This window comes from Mobula hypostoma, chromosome 10, assembly GCF_963921235.1.
Source record: "Mobula hypostoma chromosome 10, sMobHyp1.1, whole genome shotgun sequence".
Classification (NCBI taxonomy): Eukaryota; Metazoa; Chordata; class Chondrichthyes; order Myliobatiformes; family Myliobatidae; genus Mobula; species Mobula hypostoma.
This window is the reverse complement of record NC_086106.1, coordinates 43,402,261-43,428,008: the sequence shown is the minus strand read 5'-3', so window position 1 is coordinate 43,428,008 and position 25,748 is coordinate 43,402,261. Positions and strand designations below refer to the sequence as shown.

General features: G+C 41.7%; 1 protein-coding gene and 1 long non-coding RNA gene across 3 annotated transcripts in view; one reads left to right on the top strand and one right to left on the bottom strand.

The window, feature by feature from the left end:
* Positions 1–15,053, top strand: part of LOC134352877 (uncharacterized) — a 109,038-nt gene extending 93,985 nt beyond the window's left edge. Inside the window, exon 3 of the long non-coding RNA XR_010019492.1 lies at positions 11,162–15,053. This is a non-coding gene — a long non-coding RNA (uncharacterized LOC134352877). The remainder of the gene's footprint in view (positions 1–11,161) is intronic.
* On the bottom strand, positions 5,949–16,407 carry LOC134352876 (non-histone chromosomal protein HMG-14A-like). Of its 2 annotated transcripts, XM_063060439.1 has the most exons (6): positions 16,175–16,403; positions 15,395–15,418; positions 15,193–15,219; positions 15,060–15,110; positions 8,984–9,127; positions 5,949–6,310 (listed from the first exon to the last, which is right to left on the bottom strand). In XM_063060439.1, exons 1-6 carry the CDS (start codon positions 16,187–16,189, stop codon positions 6,263–6,265), a joined length of 309 nt encoding a protein of 102 aa, XP_062916509.1. In that variant the 5' UTR covers positions 16,190–16,403; the 3' UTR covers positions 5,949–6,262. The 2 variants fall into 2 exon arrangements, with proteins under 2 accessions (XP_062916509.1, XP_062916510.1); XM_063060440.1 differs by lacking the exon at positions 15,193–15,219 and having other exon boundaries at positions 16,175–16,407.
* Positions 16,408–25,748: the final 9,341 nt, after the last annotated feature.

Here is a 25,748-nt window from a genome sequence, read left to right as displayed (position 1 = left end):
GCTGTTAGTGGAATTATGCTGTACAATCATTTAGTAGGAAAGTAAGATTAAGAGACTAACACAATGTAGCATAAATTTATACAGTGCCTTGTGAAAGTATTCAGCTCCCAACTCTTTGTTTACATAAATGAGTACTACAACCAGGGACCTCGATCAATGTCTAAGAAATTTTATCCGTAAATCACATGCTGCTTTCCCCCTCCCCCCCCCCACAGTAGAACCCAAAAAAAACACACAGGGAAAATTGTAAAGCATGAACAACTAAAAAGTCAGTTCAAAAGCATTCATTCCCTTTACTCAGTACTTAGTTGAACCACCACTTGCAACTAATACAGCCAGATGTATATTTGGATAAGACTATTAGTTTTGCAAATTTAATGGAGCGAGATTTGCCCATTCATCTTCGCAAAATTGCTCCAGGTCTGCCAGGTGAGTTGGGGAGAGGCGATGGACCTTGAGGTTTTCCCAAAGATGTCTGATCAGGTTTAGGTCAGGACACTGACTGGGCCACTCAAAGACATCAATTTTCTTCTCTTGAAACCACTCTATGGTTGCTCTGGCAGTGTGCTGTGGGCTTCTGGCCTGCTGAGAAAACTTCCGCCCCAGTTTAGGATTTCTGGCAGAGGCTAGCAGGGGAACTAAGGGCTATGGGGAAAAGGCAAGTAGGTGGAAGCGAATCCATGGCAAGATCAGCCATGATCTTATTGATTGGTGCAGCAGGCTCAAAGGGCCAGATGGCCTATTCCTGCTCCTATTTCTTATGTTCTTTATCCAGGATCTATATTTAGCAATATCTCCCCATCAATCTTGACCAGATTTCCAGTCCCTGCTGCTGAAAATCAACCAATAACATTATGCTACTTCATCACTTTACAGTAGTGTTGACGTTACCAGGCTGATGCACAGTATTGATTTACTCCATACATACTGCTTAAAATAAAGCATATCCTTGCTTGCAAAGCATTACTTAGAAGATACTGTAAAGATGTGGAAAAAGGTTGTGGTCAGATGAGACTAAAGTGTATTTGCCAGAGGTTCTTGAGGATCAGGAGCAATAGAACATGTAGTCATACAAGTCCTGAGAAAACTAGTATTCCAGGCCTGTTCACATTCTATTACAAGAATGAAACTGGACGGAATACCATACTAGCCAACATGAAAATTACAAGTTTGAACTTCTAGCGATAAAACTTTGAAAAAAATCAACACATTGAACATAAATAATTAGCCTTGACAATGTAGATGCAGAGGTGATATTTCCCTTGACTAGCTGTCTAGAATCAGGCAGGATGGTTTCAAAATAAAGGGTCTTAGCCACAGGTAGTAATACATATTTAGAATTCACTAATCAATATGCTGAACATATTCAAGATCGAGATTGTTAGAAATTAAGAGAACCAAAGTATGTGGGATTAGTGCTGCAAACTAGTACTTCGGCAATCATCTTATTGAAAAGGTGTGCAGGCATGAAGTACTAGAAGGCCTGTTCCTGCTTTTATTTCTTATTTTCATACAGCACTATTGCAATCTATAGAGTAGAAATGAATGAATGCATCCATTGAAAAATTTTTAATTGCTGAAATTAATCAGTTTTACCTCTGAATTGAATTAAAAACATCAACAAAAAAATTCAAACCCCATCCATATACTTCAATAAGTGATCCAAAGACAAGTTAAATTTGCCCTATATCAGCTGGGCAATTTCCAGAACTCCAATAACACTCAGATTTTGGATTTGCCAGACTGACAGGTTTTCGGATGTTACTATCAATCACAGTTGTAATTCACTTTTTAAAGCATTTCATAGTATTATAACGAGTTTTCCAGCGAACCCAATATGCTTAAAAGGATCATGGGAAACATGGTCCCAGCAAGTTTAAATGAAATGCAGGAAATGTAGGTGAAATACAGGAAAAATACATTTAAAGGAAGTGTGAAACATGGGGCCTTGCTGAGTTCAAAGGAAGCACAGGCAACAGTGTCCTACAAAATTTAAAGAACGCATGGGAAACCAGGCTGGGAGACAAGAAGACATCAGTGGGATATCCCAAATGGGAAAGTGAATAGAGTTTTACTGTAAATTTAAGTCCAGAAATCTAGCAAAGAAACTACATTAATGGTAAAATTCCATTCATTGATGTATGTTGCCAAAGAAACTCAGCTGCCCTTACCTGTTCTGCTCCATAGCTCACTTCAAACCCAAAGTAATGTAGCTCATTCCTCTGAAATAGCCCAGCAAGCAACTCATTAATGGGTAATTAAGTTCCCTTAGCCAATAACCCTCATGCCACCTGAATGGGGGAGAAAAAATAACACAAATTGATTGTTAGAAAGGACCTTATTTATCTCATTCTTACAACAGAAACATGGTAATTGCAAAGAGATCCAGACCACTAGAATGACTAACGACAATACACTGATTGTTGTGCTTTGCTTCAATATTAAGGTATCAATCTAGAATTGGGTAGTTGTAGCGATTCTCCATCACTTTGCAACTTTTCCATATGGCACCAGCAAATGGCCTCAGGCTGGATCTCGGTAAATTTAATCAAAAATAATTCAACACTCAGAGGGGCTATCAACTTCATAAGACCAAAATACTGCAATATTTTTGTCGAAGAATCACAACACAGCTCCGAAATAACAAGTACCACACAGCTGATTATTTTTAAATTTTAGGTACACCATCTTATGGTCGATTCAACCAAACTTAATGAGCATTGGATAGCCAACCTGAAACCCGAGCTAGGTTAGGTCTATATTGCATTTCGAAATGTGCTAGAGGTTAAACAATATGTAGCAAAATACTTTATTTACAGCTTTTTAGTTTATGGGCTGGAGAAAAATTTCTATATTTCTAAAGATGGGTCAGAGCTCAATAAAGATTCCAAAAAAAAATAAAGACCCACCATAATAACTCTTGGATTACTCAAGAATTGCAGGAACTTATGTAATATATAGGGAAAAAAAGGTTTTGCATTCAAGTGAATGACTGAATGCCATCATTTTCCATCTCAACCTAACCATTATCGATTTATTATTTTCTTGGCTTGGGTGAAGAATGAAAAACATACCTGCTAAATTTGTTGGTGGTATAAAGATAGATTGCAAGTAAGTTTAGGAAAAGACATACCTTAAGACAATGAACAGAAATTAGTAGTCAGAGAATATCATTTCAAGGGATTTGGGGAATTTATAAAACAAGGTCCTGACAGGCCTGATTTAATTGGCAACTGGAAGAATTCTTGTTACAAGACTATCAAATGGTTCCCCAGAACGGGAAAAAAAATGGACTCTTACCTCACAATGTACCTTGTTATGATCTGCTTACACCTTTCTGTTTACCTGCACTACACTCTGTACCTGTTATATTTTATTCCACATTCTTCTAGCTTTACCTTAGTCCTCCTTAATGCATTGTGTGACATTTGATCTGTACGAACAGTATACAGGACAAGCTTTTCAGTACTTCTCAGTACATATGATGTAGTAAATTTCATGAGACTAGCTTGAGATTTGGAAATAACCCAAGTAACCTTTTTTGGGCAAGACATAAAAGCAAAGGGCTGAATGACCTTATTCTGTACCTGCTTCACACACGCCTTATAGCTAAAGCTAGAGCAAAAAATAAAAAAACAAGTCTTGTAAAGTTTGTTTCACCTTTTCAAACAAAGCCCTAATTTGCACCAGTATTTACATTTTCTACTGCAACTTCTGTTCTTCCATTGCCTATTTCCTTAGAAGGATGTCCTCTTCCTGCCAAGATGGCCCACAAGGACCTACATGCAACAGTACACTATTTGAACTTTAAATTAGTGCAGTATATTCACTTTCACAACATGGCATCCTCTGCAGAGAACAAGTGCAACACTTTCCACAGCAAACTTAACCAGAGCTTCCTTTGAAGTTAATTCTTTCGCTTCACTCCCTCTGTCCGCTCTTTGACTTCTTACTCTATTCCAGTGAGGCTCAAAACAACCTTAAAGAACATCACCCATTTCTAACAACACAGATGACAGCCTCAAGATTCAATAAAATTACCAAGGATTTTGGAATCAGTAAAATTGAAATCTAGAATGTAATTGACAAAATCCCAAGTCTTTCTTACAATTTTTTTTCTTATTTCAATGAAAATGCACTTTGATTTCCTATCATCTTGCATCGTCTCTTGCTTTTCACATAATCTCCTCCCTCACCTTCCCCTGCATCTTAAAATCCCTATCATTTCTGATGAAATCTGCACATTTCCTGTTTCTCACCATTAGCATTACAGCATTTGATTTTAATAACGTATAACTCAATCCAATATGCTAAGGAATTCCTTGGTGCTGGACTGGTAAATTTTCCCACCTACCACATTATTTCTAACGTCAACATTGATGTTACTAATACAATAATCTTGTGGGCACGTGACCAAGTGGTTAAGGCATTCGACTAGCGATCGTGAGTTTGAGCCCCAGTCGTGGCAGTGTGTTGTGTCCTTGAGCAAGGCACTTAATCACAGTGTTCTGCGACGACACTGGTGCCAAGCTGTATCGGCCCTTGCCCTTGGACAATATTGCTGTCATGGAGAGGGGAGACTTGCAGCATGGGCAACTGCCGGTCTTCCATACAACCTTGCCCAGGAGAGTGAAGACTTTCCAGGCGCAGATCCATGGTCTTGCAAGGCTAATGGAGGCCTTTAATCTTTAGGAAACCAATGAATAGAAAAGTATCGTATGAACCAGAGCCCTGTAGGTGGAAAAGGACCACAGGAAAGCCTTAAACATATCGCATGGAAACAGGCAATTTGGCCCATCACATCCTGACTAGAGGGCACTCGTGCTTAATAACCCCATCCGCAACACTTGGCCAATAGTGCTTGCCTGGACAAGCCAGAAGCTGAAACACTGCAATTTCTGAACAGTCGAATGAGGGAGTTATACTGTATTTAGCTTTTGCAACTAAATTATTTGGTTGCAAGATAGAAAGGCTTGAGGTTGCAATGATCAAATTGTTAACTCAAGAGTTTGACCTCGAGTTATTCAAGTCCACAAAACCCAGCATAGAGCATGAAGCACTCAAGTTCAAGTGAACCAAAAATACTTACTACAATGGTAACAATAAAGAATCTGTTGTGAAAGCTCATCGGATTCCTTAACACCCATTAAGGCAAGACAGTTTGTCATCCTCACCTGATCTGCTCCATGTTCTGATCAATGTAGTTAAGTCTTGGCTGCTACCTCAGTGCTGCAGCAAGTAAGGGCAGAGACACACCAGCATTGCCAGTCATGTCCACATTACATTGAAACTAAATATTCAAGAAAATATTTACCTGACATCCGTGGAAGATGAGATCTATTATATAGTGCAACAATTTCATACAAGTACCTCAAATGTCCTATTGAATATTAAAAGAACTGCTTCTCACATCAAAATATTTTCTCAATAGACAGCTTTAGACAAAAGTTGATTATACAGGTAGTTTGCAGCAAGCAGCAAAGCCAAGTGCCTTCATAAAAAAAAATTCATAATAGTGCTACAATAGTGTAGACAAAATATATTCAAATATCAAAGTGACATACTGTGCTACAGTACTGTTCAATTCTTCAAAGTATAATTAAATGGCAGCAAAGCATTATGTAGAGAAACACTGGGGTGTTTTTTTTTATTAAGGTAAATTATCCAGCAAAAATTCTAACAGGAAGTGGATACATACAGCCATCTGCCCTTTTAAAAGATGTTACTTTCAATTAGAAACTAGTTTTACATGATTGCAAAGGTTTTTCTTTACAAAAATGACAAATTTAAAATTAATATATTTTTCACATTAGATTTCCAGGCCCCACATTTTCTATTTTTTTTTCACCAAAATATTTTACCCAGTTACAAAACTAACCCACAAAACCACTGGAATGTTTTGACATGAACAACTTTCTCCTTACTCTTACCCACTTGTATTAACCTAACACCACAAATACCTGGTGAATTAAAATCAGACCTTTTTTTTTGAGTATGACACAAGACAAACATTGACAGAAGTCAATAACTACCACCATTTACTTGTCCCACATATCACACCAACTACAACAATCACAATTTAAAACAATGATTCTTTAGGGTTCCGAACCCCCAAATAATCTTGAGATGTGGGTGTTTCCATAATTAAATTCATGCTAAAAAAACCTTGTATTTATAAAATAGTTGATAAAAATATTCCTCTCTGTTAACAATACAGTATGGAGGTATGGATGCCATTGATGGAGATGACGGGCAGATGCAGTTACTCTGACTTGGCTTCTTTTTCTTCACAGCTTTCAGTGGACTGTGCCTGAAATGTAAAAGAAATAATTGATACAAATTGCACAAAACAAATATTGCATTTAAACGTAACCAACTGAAAGTGAAAATAAATTGTAGAAATTGATAGTTGAGCTCACAATTCTCTGCAAAATCATTGCTTTAAATAGCCATGCTGAAAATTCAGAAATCTACAAAGATGTAAATGTCAAGCAAACATCCAACTATTTATATACTGTCTGACCTACTATATTCCTCCAACAATTTCTTCACTGCAAGGAACTAAGTTAATAGTTTCATACCATGCCTTGTGTACCAGAGAGTAACTGGGCTATGTTTGCTACTCAATGCCTGTGAAATAAATAAAATAGAATCAGATTACTTTCAGTTAATATACTTACTGAAGAAATAAAATGTTACTTAATATAGCTAGTATGCTCACAAAAATAAAGTTTTTCTTATGCAGGGACCAAGAGAAAAGGGATACTCAGTGGAAATAATAGGGTACATAGGCATGTATCCATGCTGCCTTCAATTTCATGTGCCCTCCCCCCACCCAGCATCAACGTATTGCATAGAATAGGATGGTGGTGGTGGAGTGGTGGGGGCGGGGGGGGGGGAGAAGAGCAAGCATGAACAAGCGAGGAACTATCTGACAATCAGGATGAATAATCCTGAGATTGGCCCATTATTACCAAAAAAGGAATCAGTGCTCAGGCCTCAACTGCAATGAACTTGAGTACAGTCACCAAATTTGATGCTAGGTGAAGACAGAATGCCCGCAAAGGAATACGTAAGAGTTAAATGAATGGGCAAGAAACAATTGACAGAATACATTATAGATAAATGAGACTATGCACTCCAATAATAAAACACGGATTTAAATAGAATGAGATGATAAAATGGTTACAAATCAAAGGGATTTTGGATTCTAATGTATGAAGTGCAAAAGTTACAATGCAGTATTAAAAATGCTGATAGAATGTTGGCTTTTATTACAAGAGCTAGGAAGCAAAATAAAGGAACTTTCAATACTACTTTGGAGGGCACTGAGAGACCACTAGAAAGTACCAGGAAGTTTTGACCTCTTTAAAAAAAAGACATTGAAATTAGAGCAGAGATTGAATCTTGCAATTAAGGGGCTGAGATACAAAGAAAGAAGCAGGTGGAGCAACTTTTAAGTTGTGAGAGAAAGTTAAATGATGCAAGATGTTAAGAGGAAATATCCTTTCCTCCAAACAAGAGGGTAACTAGAACTATTGGGCTTCTTTCCAGAACAAAGACGCAATATTTGTTCTGGAAAGAAGACGAAGAGGAATTTCTTCAGTTTTAGACAGCTGGAGACAGAAACCAGGAGTTTTAATGTCTTCCTGAGCTTTCATAGGCAAGCATGAACATTTTCTAGTAGCTGTTGTATTTTGCTAGTTGAACAGGACTCACAGAACAGGTATCCAATATTGAATAAATAAAAGGTTTGTCATGGCATCAATGCTAGAAAATGAGGCAGCTGACCCACCATATTAAAACAGTTAAGATGAATCTATCCAGCTGTGACTATGAAACATCCTATCACTGAACTAGGGAAAGTGCTCAAGTACTAGTCAAAACATTCCAATTAATTCAGTGCACATCCAAGATCCGAGTTTACTTATCGGCTATTGGCTACTTTGAGTTTTCTCTTAAAATGGAACAATAAGAAAGATGACAACAAAAGTAGAAAATGTCAATACCAGAACCCTTCAAATTAAAATCAGAAATACCAGATACAGAAAAATTCACAGTAGTAAGACAAGGACAGATGCTGGAAAGTATTTTGTTTCTTTGACAATGAGATATGTAAAGTATGTAACAGACATAGAAATAACAATGGAGATAATGGCATAGAGCTGTTTAATATAATGAATAATCAAGCATGTTTAAAATAGACCAAGTCATAAGGAATAAGCCATTATAGATATTTAAATCTTGTTTAACTACCAGTCTAATGTAATGTTCATGGAAATACCTCCATGTATGTTTGTACTTGAAAGGCCTAAGAGTACAGATACTTAAGATGTCCGTTAAGCTAAAACTTGTGGAATAGAAAATAAGTTATTTATTTTGGATTGTTATTCAGTAGCAGGGAGTAGATGCTCAATTTTTTTTGATGAAAGGTCAGCAACATAAAACACACTGTGCAGATGCTTAGATATTACCTGATGCTAAGTACCTATTACACAGTAGGGATAACATACAGAGGTTGGTCAATATAAGAAAGGAGTAGCCAGAGGCAGTGGTTGAAACAAGTGCTTTTTAAAGATTGTTAATATGCTTGGACAGATACATGAATAGGAAAAAGCTTTGACAAATATGGGCCAAACACAGGCAAAAGGGACCAGTTTAGATGGGTATCATTATCAACCATGGACAGGTTGAGCTGAAAGGCCTGTTATGGTGCTGTATGACTATGCCTGGATGCAACTGAGTAGTATCCAGTATTTTCATACTGGAAATTATTTGCATCTCTGTAAACTGAAATGAGCTGTAAAGCCATATACATCCAAGTATCTTATGGCACTAAGAAAGGTCGGAATACAAGGCTAGTAGAGCCATGATGCTACTGCAAGTGTGTTTTCCATTGACAACAAACGTGGATTGACTTACAATTACATATCAAAATAGACATACAACCTCGGTGAATGGATTTCAGATTTTCATTTCTCACCTCATCATTTTTGGCTTCTCCATTTTCAGAGGGAGTTTCTTCTTTTGCATCCTCTTGGTTGGTCTCTTCTTTGCCTTTAGTTCCTTTTTTGCCTTTTGCTGGTGCTTTCTTTTCATCCTTCTTGTCATTAGCAGCCTTCTCCTTCTATTAAAGTATGGCACAAATTGCAGCAGTTGGTTAAATACTTTAAAGAACAAGGTGATTTTTGAATATAACTTCCAACTACTTGCATTGACAGGAGACATAACGGCTAAAAATTAAACTTCTGATAATCTACAACCTAATTTTTACTGTTTAGAACAAATTTTGTCCCCAAGTATGTGCTAATGTTGGGATTTGAACAAGTGCTGGTCCTGTATATCAGGGGTCCCCAACCTTTTTTGCACCGTGGACCAGTTTAATATTGACAATATTCTTGCGGATGGGCTGACTGGGGGCGGGGGTGCTCAAGTAGGGTTAAACTCACCTCAACATGTCTTTTACAGTTAGGGTTGCCAACTTTTTCACTCCCAAATAAAGGGACAAAAGTAGCAGTCAAATCCCGACAACACTTGTGTTTACCTCAGGAAAGACTACCATGACCATGAAGCCTTGCGCGTGCACCTGTGTGCGCATGCGCGTACGTGCCGATTTTTTTCCCATGGGTCTCCTGTCCCATGATTCTCTCATATCCCTTTTGCCAATCAACTGTCCAGCTCTTAGCTCCATCTCTCCCCCTCCTGTCTTCTCCTATCATTCTGGATCTCCCCCTCCCCCTCCGACTTTCAAATCTCTTACTAGCTCTTCTTTCAGTTAGTCCTGACAAAGAGCCTCGGCCCGATCCGTCGACTGCACCTCTTCCTAGAGATGCTGCCTGGCCTGCTGCGTTCACCAGCAACTTTTATATCTGTTGCTTGAAATTCCAGCATCTGCAGATTTCCTCGTATTTGTGTTTTTTTCCACAAATCGGTTTTGGCTTATCTTCCCGACTACACTGTACATACATTATTTCTACTTTATATAGACTGTGTATTTATCATATAATTCCTGCTTTTACTCTATGTTAGTGTTATTTTCGGTTTTATGTGTTATTTGATATGATTTGATAGGTTTTTTTTGGGTCTGGGCAAGCTCAAAAATTTTTCCCATTTCAATTAATGGTAATTGCTTCTGTGCTTTAAGCCATTTCAGCACGAAAGGTTTCATAGGAACACTCTACCTTAGCGGGGGAAATATGGGACAAGGGTGGTCCCGTATTGGACAAACCAATTTAGCCCAATATACGGGATGTCCTGGCAAATACGACCCTATGTTCAAGTCCAACAGTGCGTGACAGGGAATGAGGAAGGGTGCAGCCGACTCATATCGTTTCCTTGCAGCCCTGTAGCACATGCTTTGTGGCCCGGTGGTTGGGGACTGCTGCTGTATATAACAGTATGATGATTAAACCTACTTGCGTATAAATATTGCTCCCCCACAAATTACAGCATAGTAGGAACACAAGTTAAAAGTATCAAAGATGCCTTCCACACAAATTAAGCAAGAAAAATAATTTGACTCTAAATTTTGGGGAAAAAGACACAAGTCCCTGATGATTTAATTGATCATGACCAAAGGAATCCACCATAGGATCATGAACCAACGTTAATCTTGTTCGTCTTTTTTTTTTGCACAATGTTTCAATTTTATGTCTTTCCACTGTACTAATGCTGCAGAACAACATTCCATGACAAAAAAGTTAACGATAATAAATTTGACCGATCTAATTCAGGCTGTGCCCGTTACGAACTTGACTTATAGACACCCTCTACATGTGAGAAAGTTCTCATAATCACAGCAGATTCTGCAGATGCTGGAAATCCAGAGCAATACACACACAGCAGCACCTGATATGAATAAACAGTCAATGTTTCAGGTTGAGACCCACTGCAAATCACAGGACTAGTTTCCCCTTGATCGACTTTTAACAATTGTTCTTAACAGCTTTAGGCGCTTCTGATTTATGTGTAATTTTATGACCCAGACACCTGTACTAACAGAACCTGTTCATTCACTGTGAATGGTCTGTGTTGCAATTCACAATGTAATTTTATTAATGAAGGAAGTTATTTCGGGGCATCCTCGGCGGGAGGAGAAGATGGCAGCGCGCCGCGCGTGCGCAGCTCTCTGGTGAAAAATGATGTCGTATCTGTTAAATAGGGGCCGTGGACAATTCTGATCTGATGGAGAATGGACGTGAAAGCACAGAGGAACATCTGGAGAAATTTCTGAAACGCCTGTCCGCTGCTGTTGTTACCGTGGTCGGGAATCTTTTCGGAGGGTAGGCCTCAAAATCCCCGGCCTTGCCTGTTTTTGGCAACCAAGAAGGAGGTTCTTCATCAAGTTATGGTATTGTTACACTGTTTGTAACTATATGTATAATTATGTGGTTTTGTCAGTTTTTTCAGTCTTGGTTTGTCCTGTATTTTGTGATATCACACTGGAGGAAATAATGTATCATTTCTTAATGCATACATTACTAAATGATAATAAAAGGAGACTACGTGTCGTCATAATCTAACATCTAAACTCTTAATTTTATTATACTCAAAAAAACGGACAAAATAAAGGCCACCATTGATTTGAATTTAGAAAATACTGATATAATCCCAAAAATAATTGCATTCCTTAACACAATCTTCACAAAATACAATTAAATCAATTTTGTTCAGACACATCATAAACATCATAAACTGCAAACAAAAAGCTAGACGAATTCTCAAGGTATAAAGGAAACACAATGATGTTATGAGAATGAAATAAGGTGTAAGAGAACTTATGGAGACAATTGCACATTTTTTGTCATATGAAAGGGTCTAAATTACTATCGTGTTTAAACAATGTGAGGGTCTTAACAATTGGACAACACTATCAGCCAACAAAATGTTTTAGTTTCCTGATTACTGCTGGAACTGCATGCACTCAAGCAAACAATATTCCACGACACTGACATAACTTAGCTACTTTTACCTGGAAAGTGCAGTACTGAAGAATGCATAGCTAGCAGATGCACGGAATTAGAACCTTGTGTAGTAGCTCCTATTCAGTATTTGAAACAGCAGTTGTCAAATTTACAAGTGCTTCAAGTTCCTATTAACTTGTGGAAAAGTAGTTTATTTCCCTCACTTGTTCACAATGTTTGATAAATTCCAAACAAATTATAAACCAATTCTAGAAATAGCACACAACCACATTTGAACTCAAAGACTACCATCAGTCTAGTAGTGTAAATGCATGCTTCAGGACATACTTATTAGGATGCGTATACTCAGCTCCTTTTAATGTTTACTCAAGTCAACAGAACTATATGGATAAGTCTCCAGGTCCAGACAAGATATTCCCTAGGACCTTGAGGGAAGTTAGTGTGGAAATAGCAGGAGCTCTGACAGAACTATTTCAAATGTCATTAGAAACGGGGATGGTGCCGGAGGATTGGCGTATTGCTCATGTGGTTCCATTGTTTAAAAAGGGTTCTAAGAGTAAACTTAGCAATTATCGGCCTGTGAGTTTGACGTCAGTGGTGGGTAAATTGATGGAAAGTATTCTTAGAGATGGTATATATTATCATCTGGATAGACAGGGTCTGATTAGGAACAGTCAACATGGATTTGTGCGTGGAAGGTCATGTCTACAAATCTTATTGAATTTTTTGATGAGGTTACTATGAAAGTTGATGAGGGTAAAGCAGTGGATGTTGTCTATATGGACATCAGTAAGGCCTTTGACAAGGTTCCACACGGAAGGTTAGTTAGGAAGGTTCAATCGTTAGGCATTAATATCAAAGTAGTAAAATGGATTCAGCAGTGGCTGGATGGGAGACGCCAGAGAGTAGTGGTGGATAACTATGTGTCAGATTGGAGGACGGTGTGTAGCGGTGTGCCTTAGGGATCTGTACTGGGTCCAATGTTGTTTGTCATATATATTAACGATCTGGATGATGGGATGGTAAATTGGGTTAGTAAGTATGCAGATGATACTAAGATAGGTGGCGTTGTGGATAATGAAGTAAGTTTTCAAAGCTTACAGAGAGATTTAAGCCAGTTAGAAGAGTGGGCTGAAAGATGGCAGATGGAGTTTAATGCTGAAAAATGTGAGGTGCTACATTTTGGTAGGACTAATCAAAATAGGACATACATGGTAAATGGTAGAGCACTAAAGAATGCAGTAGAACAGGGGGATCTAGGAATAATGGTGCGTAGTTCCCTGAAGGTGAAATCTCATATAGATAGGATGGTGAAGAAACCTTTTGGTATGCTGGCCTTTATTAATCAGAGCATTGAGTATAGGAGTTGGGATGTAATGTTGAAATTGTATAAGGCATTGGTAAGGCCAAATTTGGAGTACTGTGTACAGTTCTGGTCACCAAATTATAGGAAAGATGTCAATAAAATTGAGAGTACAGAGCAAGTTCACCAAAATGTTGCCTGGGTTTCATCTCCTAAGTTACAGAGAAAGGTTGAACAAGTTAGGTCTTTATTCTTTGGAGCATAGAAGGTTGAGAGGGGACTTGATAGAGGTGTTTAAAATTATGAGGGGTATTGATAGAGTTGACGTGGATAGGCTTTTTCCATTGAGAGTGGGGGAGATTCAAACAAGAGGACATGAGTTGAGAGTTAAAGGGCAAAAGTTTAGGGGTAACATGAGGGGGAACTTCTTTACTCAGAGAGTGGTGGCTGTGTGGAACGAGCTTCCAGCAGTAGTGGTTGAGGCAGGTTCGATGTTGTCGTTTAAAGTTAAATGGGATAGATATATGGACAGAAAGGGCATGGAGGGTTATGGACCGAGTGCAGGTCAGTGGGACTTGGTGAGAGTAGGAGTTCAGCACGGACTAGAAGGGCCGAGATGGCCTGTTTCCATGCTGTAATTGTTATATGGTTATATTTATTTGTGACCCAAATTACTGAACGACTATTATTCTTTTGTTGGCTCCAATATGGACAATAATTAGACATCCTTTATCAGTTCAAAAGAATCATCTCAACTTTGCACCAGGTAAGCAACAAAACTATACAGAAACATAGAAAACCTATAGCACAATACAGGCCCTTTGGCCCACAAAGTTGTGCCAAACATGTCCCTACCTAAGAAACCTTATAGGCTTACCTATAGCTCTCTATTTTTCTAAGCTCCATGTACCTATCCAAAAGTCTCTTAAAATACCCTATCGTATCCGCCTCCACCACTGTTGCCGGCAGCCCATTCCACGCACTCACCACCCTGACATCTCCTCTGTACATAGTCTCCAGTACCTTAAACCTGTGTCCTCTTGTGGTAACCATTTCAGCCCTGGGAAAAAGCCTCTGACTATCCACACGATCAATGCCTCTCATCTTATACACCTATATACTTCTAATACTTTTGACAAATCTTACTATCACCTCAGTTAGTCTCCTAAAATTACCAAAGTTTCACCTATCACACCTACTTTCTTTTGAAGATTAATGGAACCAAACTGGCACAGAAAAATGCTCTCCTTATCCTCAATACATTGTTCAGCTGGATAGGACTAGATATCCCACTGCATTTCCAGTTATTCTGTGCATTGCTAGTCAGGCCAACCACAATCTCACCAATAAGGTGTGCCCTAGTTCTGGAGTAACTGATGCCCACGGATCAGGCCATAATCTCTCAGTTGCAACAAAAATATCCAAATAGCAGAGGCATGGAATGCCTGATAGGGTAGTGTTAACTCTCAGCTTTCAAACAGACAGAAGGCATACACTTGAAATTTTATGAATCTGAGGTCTCTGTCAGTTAGATTTGACCATGGATATTGCATCCTAGCTGTCTATATATGCAAATCCGGGCAGTACAATATGGAGAGCAAGCTGTTGCACATGTAGCAAGCTCCCCCCCCCCCCCCATGCATCTGATGAAATCAAAGGAACAGCAGAGACTGATACAGTTTGGTACCATAAAAGGAAACTCATCTAGCGGCAGGCCAAGCACAGCCTACTTTGTGCTTTATTCTAAATATTCCTGGACAATTCTTAGCTACTGCTTATTTAGGAAAGAATAATAATAATGTGAAGATTTATAACAATTAAATTAAACTTACTTTAGCAGGTGCTTTCTTTTGTTTTGGCTCTGGTTTGGAAACTGCAGGTTTCTGCAATAAAAACAGAAACATCTAAACTGCTCAATTGCCCCCCCCCCAAAAATATTTTATTTTACACAAAATAGTTACGTACCGCTGATAGTCTTGGTGACCTCCTTGGCTTTAAAAAGATTTAAAAGTACAATTATTTAGAGTAGATTACATTTATTAGTCAGGTGTACATCAAAATATGAAGATAAATTGATGAACAAAGAAATCTCAGCAGTTTAAAAACTGTATTGGGTCCCAAAGCTTACAGGATTTATGAAAAACAACAGATTAAATAAGGTACCAACCTCATCCTTTGCATCTGTATCACTCTGCAAACACAGAATAAACTTTCATTGATTACACTTGTCATTTGGAAAACAAAAGCTAAAATCATTCAAATAAGTTCTGAAAGCAAATACTAAACAATTATCCAAATGTTCGGTCCATTACTTTGAAGGTTTCTAAAATGTATCATTACTTTCACATGCATAAGAAAGTACCAGGAGTCAACCATCACACACACGGCAACCAATGTGCCGCACACTGGCTGGGTCCGGTACCACATTTCCAAACAAGGCTAAAGCAGAGTTGAACCCTATACGTTTGGGCACTGTGATAAACACACTACCGGCATCCTGGCACTGGCCGGCGCCATCTCCTTCAGGCGCGTCCACCGCCGCTGACGTCACTACGGATGCCCAGACGCCCATTCAATATTCTCGCCGTCTTTCGCACGGCGTAGCCGGACAAGAGAGAACGTTTGAGCAAGGGGCGGAACAAGTCGAAAGCTCGGTTTAAAAAAACGGGACCCCGGCGAAAGTTGGAGGGAGCTGCGAGCCCTCTCCCTCTCGTACGCCAACTAACGACCGGAGGCGGCACTGCGCCTACCCAGGGCCCCAAGAACAAAGAAGAGCGCGGCCGCTGTCCTGTTGCCTTCGACCTCACCCCGGCCCACCGCGTACGCGGTCAGGGAAAGCCGCCGTTCGCTTGGGTTAGGTCCGGAGGATAGGAGGCGGCCCCGATATCGGTAGCTCACCGAGTCGACCCTGTTTTCAGCATGAACGCCTCTGCACTCCGTAACCTACCTTTCTCTTAGGCATGGCGACTTGGTTGGCCGACACAATTTACAAAAAAAATGTAGTGGGGCCCGGAGTTGTGAGGAGCGGGCTATTCTTTTTTGAGCGAACGGTTAATACAAAAAGCGCTGGTGTTTTTTCTTCCCTTCACACGCTAGTAACGCCAATGGCCACTCACAACGACCAGCAGCACGCAACCAACACTGCTACGAATTGCACTGACTGACACCAGCCTACGCCAATTGACGGCGCCCGATCCAACGGCAGATCGGCAGGCAGGCAACGCCCCCCGTCGGGCTCGGGCCAATGGGAGGCGCAGAGGGCGGGCCCTGGGGTGCTAGCCAAATTGCCGAAAACAAGATAATGTTACTCGGCTGCTGCACCGGTGTACTGGCTGCCCGAATCGGGTCCCATGCTGCAACAACGCATGAAAGTGCACTGTTTTCTGGCGCAATGCACCTAGATGTGCCCAATAACATTTCTTTGGAAATTCATAAAAACCATTTAATCGTTCAAACCGGCTTAAACCAGATTTTATACAAGCTTGTTCGTGGTTGGTTAGATCTAGATCACGTGGTGACCCAAATATAAATTACTCTTGACCAGCAGGACAATTTTCAGGTCCAGGTTTTAAAATAAAAACTGAAAACTACTGTGCAGTAACGTCGGAGGAAACGTCGTGTTAGCCTTAAAACAAATGATTTCCTGATGTTACTGTTTTTTTATCTTTTTCAGATCTGCTAAAAATGAGTATTATTCCATTTCCAGTGGCTGCATTAATTTTTCATTTTCCAGTTTTTGAACCGTGAATTGTAAGGCGGTTCAACTTGTGTGTTCACTGAGCAAACTCATAATTTGTACAGTAGTTTACCATAGCGATCAATATTGAATAGCCCACATTTCTGTCTACTTCTCCAACACATTGGGAATGACACTACATGCCATATGGCTGAGATTAATTGGTGCTTGCTCCAAAAGCTCCATATTCGTTTTACCACTACCAGATTCAGATGTATTGGACCTTGAAACTATTCTTTCCTTATATTTTTGTTGTCAAAATGCAAAGGTTCAAGCACGTTATGCAAATAATTAACTATAGGAATACATGACACTCCACGTGTTTGCATTCTCATCATGATGCTTGTGTGAGGAATCTGCAATTGTTTTTTCACACATCTTGTTATTGAGATTGGTGGGACAACAAACAAATTTCCAAATTTTGGAATTTGAGATTAGATTCTTTTGAGTGTACCTAAAATGAATGCAGCTAAATTAAAAAAATCCCAAATAAGGTAAGTATGAAATGGAAGAAAAGGTAGCACAATGTTGGTTAACAGTGCTGTGGAATCGATTTGCACTGAAGCTTATCGTAGTTGCTTTTGCAACTTAATGAGTTGGTTAAAGTGTAATCTACAGACAATGTTTAATCAGTTGATAAACTGACTGCATTGACCAGTTTCCGTATACTCAATTGAACAAAGATATTATATATCATTTTCAAAGGAAGATTATCAACTTTGTCGCAGCGCCTAGTTTGCATCAACTTTTGTGCAAAAATATACCTTCCGCTAAAGCGGAGATTATAAATATGTTCTTTTGGCAGAGGCATATCATTAAAAGCAGAGAGTCACTGTTTATGAAACTTGGTATAAGATAAACAAAATTCCTTAATCCAGAACAGGTGATTTTTCTACTTTATTAACATGAGCATTAGGGACTCTATGTACTTAAACCACTCAATATGAACACAGAAATAGGCAACCTAAACCATATCTGTATCGCAATAATAGTTTTTAACTAAATCCCCCCTCCCAAAAGTAGCTACAAACACTGGTATCATTTGTTTAGGTTTCACTGATGATGAAATAAACTATTTCCAACATAAAGGAGAGAATGAACACAACACAAAGAGCACAATCATTAATGACTTTAATGATCATTGAAACCCATAATCAAAATCACCACTTATTTATAGGGTCCTCAAGTCATTGGACATTACAACACAGACACAGGCTCTTTGGTCCATCTAGTCCATGCTGAAATACTAATTTGCCTAGTCCTATCAACCACACCCAGGCCATAGCCCTCCAAACCCTTCTCATTCATGTACCCATTCAAAGTTCTCTTAAATGTTGAAATTGAACCTGCATCCACTACTTGCACTGGCAGCTCATTCCACACTCTCACTCCACTCTGTGAAGAAGATCCCCCTCATGTTTCCTTTGAACTTTTCACCTTTCACCCTTAACCCATGACCCAACTTCAGTGGAAAAAGCAAACACGAGGAATTCTGCGGATGCTGGAAATTCAAGCAACACACATCAAAGTTGCTGGTGAACGCAGCAGGCCAGGCAGCATCTCTAGGAAGAGGTACAGTTGACGTTTCAGGCTGAGACCCTTCGTCAGGACTAACTGAAGGAAGAGTTAGTAAGAGATTTGAAAGTGGGAGGGGGAAGGGGAGATCCAAAATGGTAGGAGAAGACATGAGGGGGAGGGATGCAGCCAAGAGCTGGACAGGTGATTGGTAAGAGGGATATGAGAGGATCATGGGATGGGAGGCCCAGGGAGAAGGAAGGGGGGGGGAGGGGAAACCCACAGGGATCTCCCAGTGGCACACATTTTAATTCCACATCCCATTCCCATTCTGACAAGTCTATCCATGGCCTCCTCTACTGTAAAGATGAAGCCACACTCAGGTTGGAGGAACAACACCTTATATTCCGTCTGGGTAGTGTGGTAAACCATATATATATGTTGTAACTGGGTTAACTGTCTGGAAACGCCCCTCTGCTGACTGCCCCTGTGGCTCCTCCCACAGAGTCCTGTATAAAGGTGTTCACCTTGCCCCTCCCCCTCAGTCCGGGGCAGACACTCACCGTGGAGGTCGTATTGTACAGCGAATAAAAGCCTTTCAGTATTTTACCAAACCTCAGTCTTTTCGAGTTATTGAAGGTGCTTCAATTTTATTCACTGTACATTTTTAAGCATGGAACATGTGCTGAGACCAGACAAATTAGACATTGATCCGCAAATGCCTGAAGCTGGAAAAGCTTTCGAACTCTGGCTGGCCTGCTTCGAAGCGTACCTAGAGGAGATTAAAGCGACCGACCCTGTAGCGAAGCCCAGAGTTCTAGTCTCCAGGGGGCCCACAGGTCTATTCGCTGATCAGAGACCAGCCGAGCTACGACGGCATGATGAACGCACTCAAAAGACAATGCCTGTGGCCGATAAACAGCGTCTATGCTCGGCACCGCTTAGCGACACGGCAACAGTGGCCCGGGGAATCAAGTCCAGGTACTACAGACGCTCGTGCGAGCCTGCAATTGCCAGGAGCTGATGGCGGCGCAACATGCAGAGCTCCTAGTGAGAGACGCCTACGTCACGGGGACCAGGTCAGTGTACGTGTGCCAGCGGCTGCTGGAAAAAGCCGATCTTACCCTAAGTTCGGCGATCGAGCTGCCTGATACGTTGGAGGCTGCTCTGTGCAACTCTGAGGCTCTCCAGGCACGCGATTCCCCCATGGCCTCATGGGCTCCGCAAACCTTGCAACCCGCTGGCGAATTGACCTCGGCTGCTGCCAGTCATGAGTCTGCGAAGTGCTACTTCTGCGGACTGGAGAAGCACCCCCGGAAATGCTGCCCGGCCTGACAAGCTACCTGCTCCAGCTGCGGAAACAAGGGCCACTTCGCCAAGGTCTGTAAGTCAAAACCGTGAGCGGGATCGAGCAGCACCGCGTGTGAGACGTGGGGGTCGCCATCTGCCTGCCGCCTGCCGCCATGTGCGAGACATGAGGGCGGCCATCTTGGTTGGCGCCATCTCCCACCGCCTATGACCAACGGGTGCTCACGGGGCACCCCGCCGCGCCGGACCAAGACAGCGACCCCACCCTGGCTTCCGTAACCCTCGACCAAAGCGCTCCCCACCAGCTCACAAGGTCAATGATGGACATCCTGATGGAGGGGCACAGGACAAGCTGCCTGTTTGACACAGGCAGCACGGAGAGTTTTATCCACCGGAACACGGTGCAGCATTGTGGACTCATGATACGGCTGGTAAGTCAGAGGGTCACCATGGCTTCCGGGTCACATCAACAGACATCCGGGGGGGGTTGTGTAGCGACACTAGTGGTGCAGGGCACAGAATATCGAGACTTTACATTACTGGTCTTGCCTCAACTGTGTGCCCCTGTGCTATTGGGGCTCGACTTCCAGAGCCAGCTGAAGAGAGTGACAATGAAGTATGATGGGCCCCTCCCACCAATTACTGTCGTAAATCCCCAGTTTTGTAGAGATATGTCACATGCCCCGCTGCTGACCACACACACACACCGACCGGCGCATCCCACCCAACATCATGCCAACTGCCACACTACCGACGCCACTTGCGGCCTCTCCACCCTCAGGATCCCTCCCCCATCGCTATTCGCCAACCTGACCCCTGACTGTAAACCTGTGGCAACTAAAAGCAGGAGGTACAGCGCGGGGGACAGAGCTTTCATTAAGTCGGAGGTGCAGCGGCTGCTCAGGGAGGGGGTCATTGAGGCAAGCATGAGTCCTTGGAGGGTGCAGGTGGTCGTTGTTCGGAACGGGGAGAAGAATAGGATGGTCGTGGACTATAGCCAGACCATCAATAGGTTCACGCAGCTTGACGCGTACCCTCTACCCCGCATTGCAGATATGGTCAATCAGATAGCACAGTACAAGGTGTACTCGACCATAGACCTAAAATCCGCTCACCATCAGCTCCCCATCTGCTGGGAGGACCGCCCTTACACTGCCTTTGAGGCGGACAGCAGGCTTTATCAATTCCTGTGCGTCCCCTTCGGTGTCACGAATGGTATATCTGTCTTCCAGAGGGCAACGGACCGGATGGTGGACCAGTGCCAACTGAAGGCCAGGTTCCCATATCTGGATAACATCACCATCTGCAGTCACGACCGGCAGGATCACGACAACAATCTCCAAAAATTTCTCCAAGCGGCCAAAGCTTTCAACCTCACCTATAACAAGGACAAGTGTGTGTTTGTGACCACCTGACTTGCTATCCTTGGGTGTGTCGTGGAGAATGGAGTCATTGGCCCTGACCCTGACCGTATGAGCCCCCTGTTGGAACTCCCTCTTCCCAACACCCTCAGAGCCCTCAAAAGGTGCCTGGGCTTCTTTTCGTATTACGCCCAATGGGTCTCTAACTATGCAGACAAGGCCCACCCCCTCGTCAAGTCCACCACATTCGCCCTGTCTGCCTAGGCCCATGCGGCCTTCAACCGCATAAAAGGGGACATTGCCAAGGCAGCAATTGCATGCGGTGGATGAGGCCATTTCCTTCCAAGTAGAGAGTGACGCCTCCGACTTTGCGCTGGCTGCTACCCTCAACCAGGTGGGAAGACCAGTGACGTTCTTCTCCCGTACCCTTCAAGGCCCTGAAATTCGGCACTCTGCGGTAGAGAAAGAGGCCCAGGCCATAGTGGAAGCTATTAGGCACTGGAGGCACTATCTTGCCGGCAAAAGGTTCACCCTGCTAACTGACCAGCGCTCAGTCCCATTCATGTTTAATAATCAGCAGCGGAGCAAAATCAAAAATGATAAAATTCTGAGGTGGAGAATCGAACTCTCCACCTACAACTATGACATCATGTACAGGCCTGGGAAGCTCAACGAGCCCTCCGATGCCCTATCCCAGGGAACATGCACCAGCGCGCAGATCGACCGGCTATATGCTCTACATGTAGACCTTTGCCACCCGGAGGTCACCCAGCTTTTCCACTTCATGAAAGCCCGGAACCTGCCTTACTCGCTTGAGGAGATCAGGATGATGACCAGAGACTGCCAAGTCAGCGCAGAGTGCAAACCACACTTCTATCAACCCGAAAAGGCACAACTCATCAAGGCCACCCGCCCTTTTGAGCGACTGAGTGTTGACTTTAAGGGCCCTCTTCCCTCTACCGACCGCAATGTGTACTTTTTTAACGTTATCAACGAGTACTCGCGGTTCCCCTTCCCCATCCCCTGCCCCGACACCACTACCACTCTGTTCGGATACCCATGCTATATCCACAGTGACAGAGGGTCCTCGTTTATGAGTGACGAGCTGCGCCAATATCTACTGGCTAGGGGAATTGCAACTAGTAGGTCCACGAGCTGTAATCCCCGGGGGAATGGACAGGTAGAGAAGGAGAATGGCACAGTGTGGAAAGCCACACTCTTAGCCCTCAGGTCAAAGGGACTGCTGGTCTCCCGCTGGCAGGAAGTCCTTCCCGAGGCACTCAACTCCATCCACTCCATGCATTGGTGCATGGCCACCAATGCCAACCCTCATGAACGGCTCTTTTCTTTTCCCAGAAAGTCGACCACTGGAACCACCCTGCCAACTTGGCTGACGTCCCTGGGGCCAGTGCTGCTCCGGAAACATGTGAGGAGCAATAAATACTCCCCGATGGTCGAGAGGGTTCACCTACTTCATGCGAACCCTCAGTATGCCTACGTGGTTTTACCTGATGGGCGGGAGGACACGGTCTCCATCCGCGACCTGGCACCCGCAGGAGCACCAGGCCCCTACCCTGAACACTCTGTGGTGACTATTGACCCCGTACCCACCGATGTATGTACCCACGAGACACTGCACACTACAAACCCTACCCAGACACCACCCGACACTCCCATACTGGGCGCGACGCACACACACGAGGGATTACTGACGCCTAACGTGCTGGCACCTGAAGTCAGGCCGGAGCCAGCACAACCGCCATCGCCGGTGCAATTGCCGCCGGTGCTACATAGAACACAGCGACAGACTCGACCGCCTGAAGACTTAACCTGTAAATATACTTGTTGTAAATATTGTCAGTCACTTCACCCCACAGGACTCTTTTTCAAAAAAGGAGGGGTGAATGTGGTAAACCATATATATATATATATGTTGTAACTGGGTTAACTGTCTGGACACGCCCCTCTGCTGACTGCTCCTGTGGCTCCTCCCACAGAGTCCTGTATAAAGGTTTTCGCCTTGCCCCTCCCCCTCAGTCCGGGGCAAACACTCACCGTGAAGGTCGTATTGTACAGCGAATAAGAGCCTTTCAGTATTTTACCAAACCTCAGTCTTTTGGAGTTATTGAAGGTGCTTCAGGTAGACTCCAACCTGATGGCTTTAGCATTGACTTCTCTAACTTCCGCTAATGCCCCACCTCCCCCTCATACCCCATCCATTATTTATTTTTATACACACATTCTTTCTGTCACTCTCCTTTTTCTCCCACTGTCCCTCTGACTATGCCCCTTGCCCATCCTCTGGGTTTTGCTCAAAGATTCAGATTCCATTGCTTTAGACATAATAAAGAGGGATGTATGACATTACTAGACATGGAAAATGTCACTAGTGACAGACAGAATAGGGGAGAAGGTGGAGAGAAGGGGAGGGAAGAAGGAGGGGAGGGGAATCACATGATTCTGAGTTGTTTGAAACTTGTTTCATGCCTTTGCTCATCAAGTTGTTTTCTCAGTGCATACAATGCCTTGACAATAAAAGTAGTATACATTTCTATTTTACACCAAAGTAGTGACTGCAAACCATTATGGAAACATCTTAAATTAACTTCCCACAGGATTCTGATTTGTTTGAAACTTGTTTCATGCCTCCGCTCATCAAGACAAAAACATTGTGTTCACAGTGCAAAGAATGCTTTGACATTAACAGCAGTCTACATTTCAATTTTACACAAAAGTACTGACTACCAACCTAATATAATTCCCATATACTTCTGAGTTGTTTGAAACCTGTTTCATGCCTGTTCTCTTCAAGATAAAAAAACTTGTTTTCTCAGTCCATACAATGCATTCACATTCAAAGATGTATGCATTTCAATTTTACTCAAAAGTACTGACTGCAAACCATATGGAAACATATGAACTAAAAATTCCCATATGAATCTTAGTTCTTTGAAACCTGCTTCATGCCTGTGCTCTTCAAGATAAAAAACTTGATTTCTCACTCCATACAAAACATTCACATTCAAAGAAGTATACATTTCAATTTTAGTAAAAAGTACTGACTGCAGACCAGATGGAAACATCTTAACTGAACTTTCCGTATGATTCTGAGATGTTTGGCACCTGTTTATCCCTGTGCTAATTAAGATAAAAAAAGTTGTTTTCTCAGTGCTTACAAAGCATTGACATGAAAAGAAGTATAAATTCCAATTTGACTCAAAAGTACTGACTGCAAACCAGATGGAAACATCGTAACTTCACTTCCCATAAGATTCGGAGTTGTTTGTACCCTGTGTCATGCCTGTGTTCTTCAAGATAAAAAAAAACTTGTTTTCTCAGTGCATACAATGCAATGAGATTAAAAGAAGTATACATTTCAATTTTACTCAAACATACTGACTGCAAGCCTGATGGAAACCTCTTCAGGGTCTCGGTCTGAAAAGTTGACTGTACCTCTTCCTAGAGATGCTGCCTGGCCTGCTGCGTTCACCAGCAACTTTGAAGACAAAAAAGTTTCTTTCTCAGTGCAAACAATACTTTGATATTAAAAGCAGTATACATTTCAATTTTAAACCAAACTACTGACTGCAAACCTAATAGAAACATCTTAAGTGAACTTCCCACATGATTCGGAGTTGTTTGAAACTTGTTTCATGCCTCTGCTCATCAAGAAAAAAAGTTGTTTTCTCAGTGCATACAATGCTTTGACAATAAAAAGTAGTATACATTTCAATATTACACAAAAGTACTGACTGAAAAACTATTGCAAACATCTTAAGTTAACTTCCCACATGATTCTGAGTGGTTTGAAATTTGTTTCATGCCTCTGCTCATCAAGACAAAAAAGTTGTTTTCTCAGTGCATTTAATGCTTTGACATTAAAAGTAGTATACATTTCAATTTTACACAAACATACTGACTGCAAACTTAATGGAAACATCTTAAGTTAACTTCCCACATGATTCTGAGTGGTTTGAAATTGGTTTCATGCCTCTGCTCATCAACACAAAAGAGTTGTTTTCTCAGAGCATACAATATCTTGACAATAAAAGTAGTATACATTTCTAATTTACACCAAAGTGGAAACATCTTAAATTAACTTCCAACAGGATTATGATTTGTTTGAAACTTGTTCCATGCCTCTGCTCATCAAGACAAAAACATTGTGTTTACAGTGCAAAGAATGCTTTGACATTAACAGCAGTCTACATTTCAATTTTACACAAAAGTACTGACTGCAAACCTAATGGAAACATCTTAAGTGAACTTCCCACATTATTCTGAGTTGTTTGAAACTTGTTTCATGCCTTTGCTCATCAAGACAAAAAAGTTGTTTTCCCAGTGCATACAATGCTTTGACATTAAAAGTAGTATACCTTTCAATTTTACACCAAAGTACTGACTGCAAACCTAATGGAAACATCTTAAGTTAACTTCCCACATGATTCTGAGTTGTTTGAAACTTGTTTCATGTGTCTGCTCATCAAGACAAAAAAGTAGTTTTCTCAGGGCATACAATGCTTTGTCAATAAAAGTAGTATACATTTCAATTTTACACCAAAGTTCTTGCTGCAAACCTTATGGAAACATCGTAAGTTAAC

Excerpts from the sequence above, each read along its gene's own strand:
- LOC134352876 (XM_063060439.1), bottom strand. Across the intron at positions 15,220-15,394 it reads ATACAGATGCAAAGGATGAG|CCAAGGAGGTCACCAAGACT; the intron begins GTTGGTACCTTA and ends ATCTTTTTAAAG. Across the intron at positions 6,311-8,983 it reads GAGAAGCCAAAAATGATGAG|GCACAGTCCACTGAAAGCTG; the intron begins GTGAGAAATGAA and ends TTTACATTTCAG.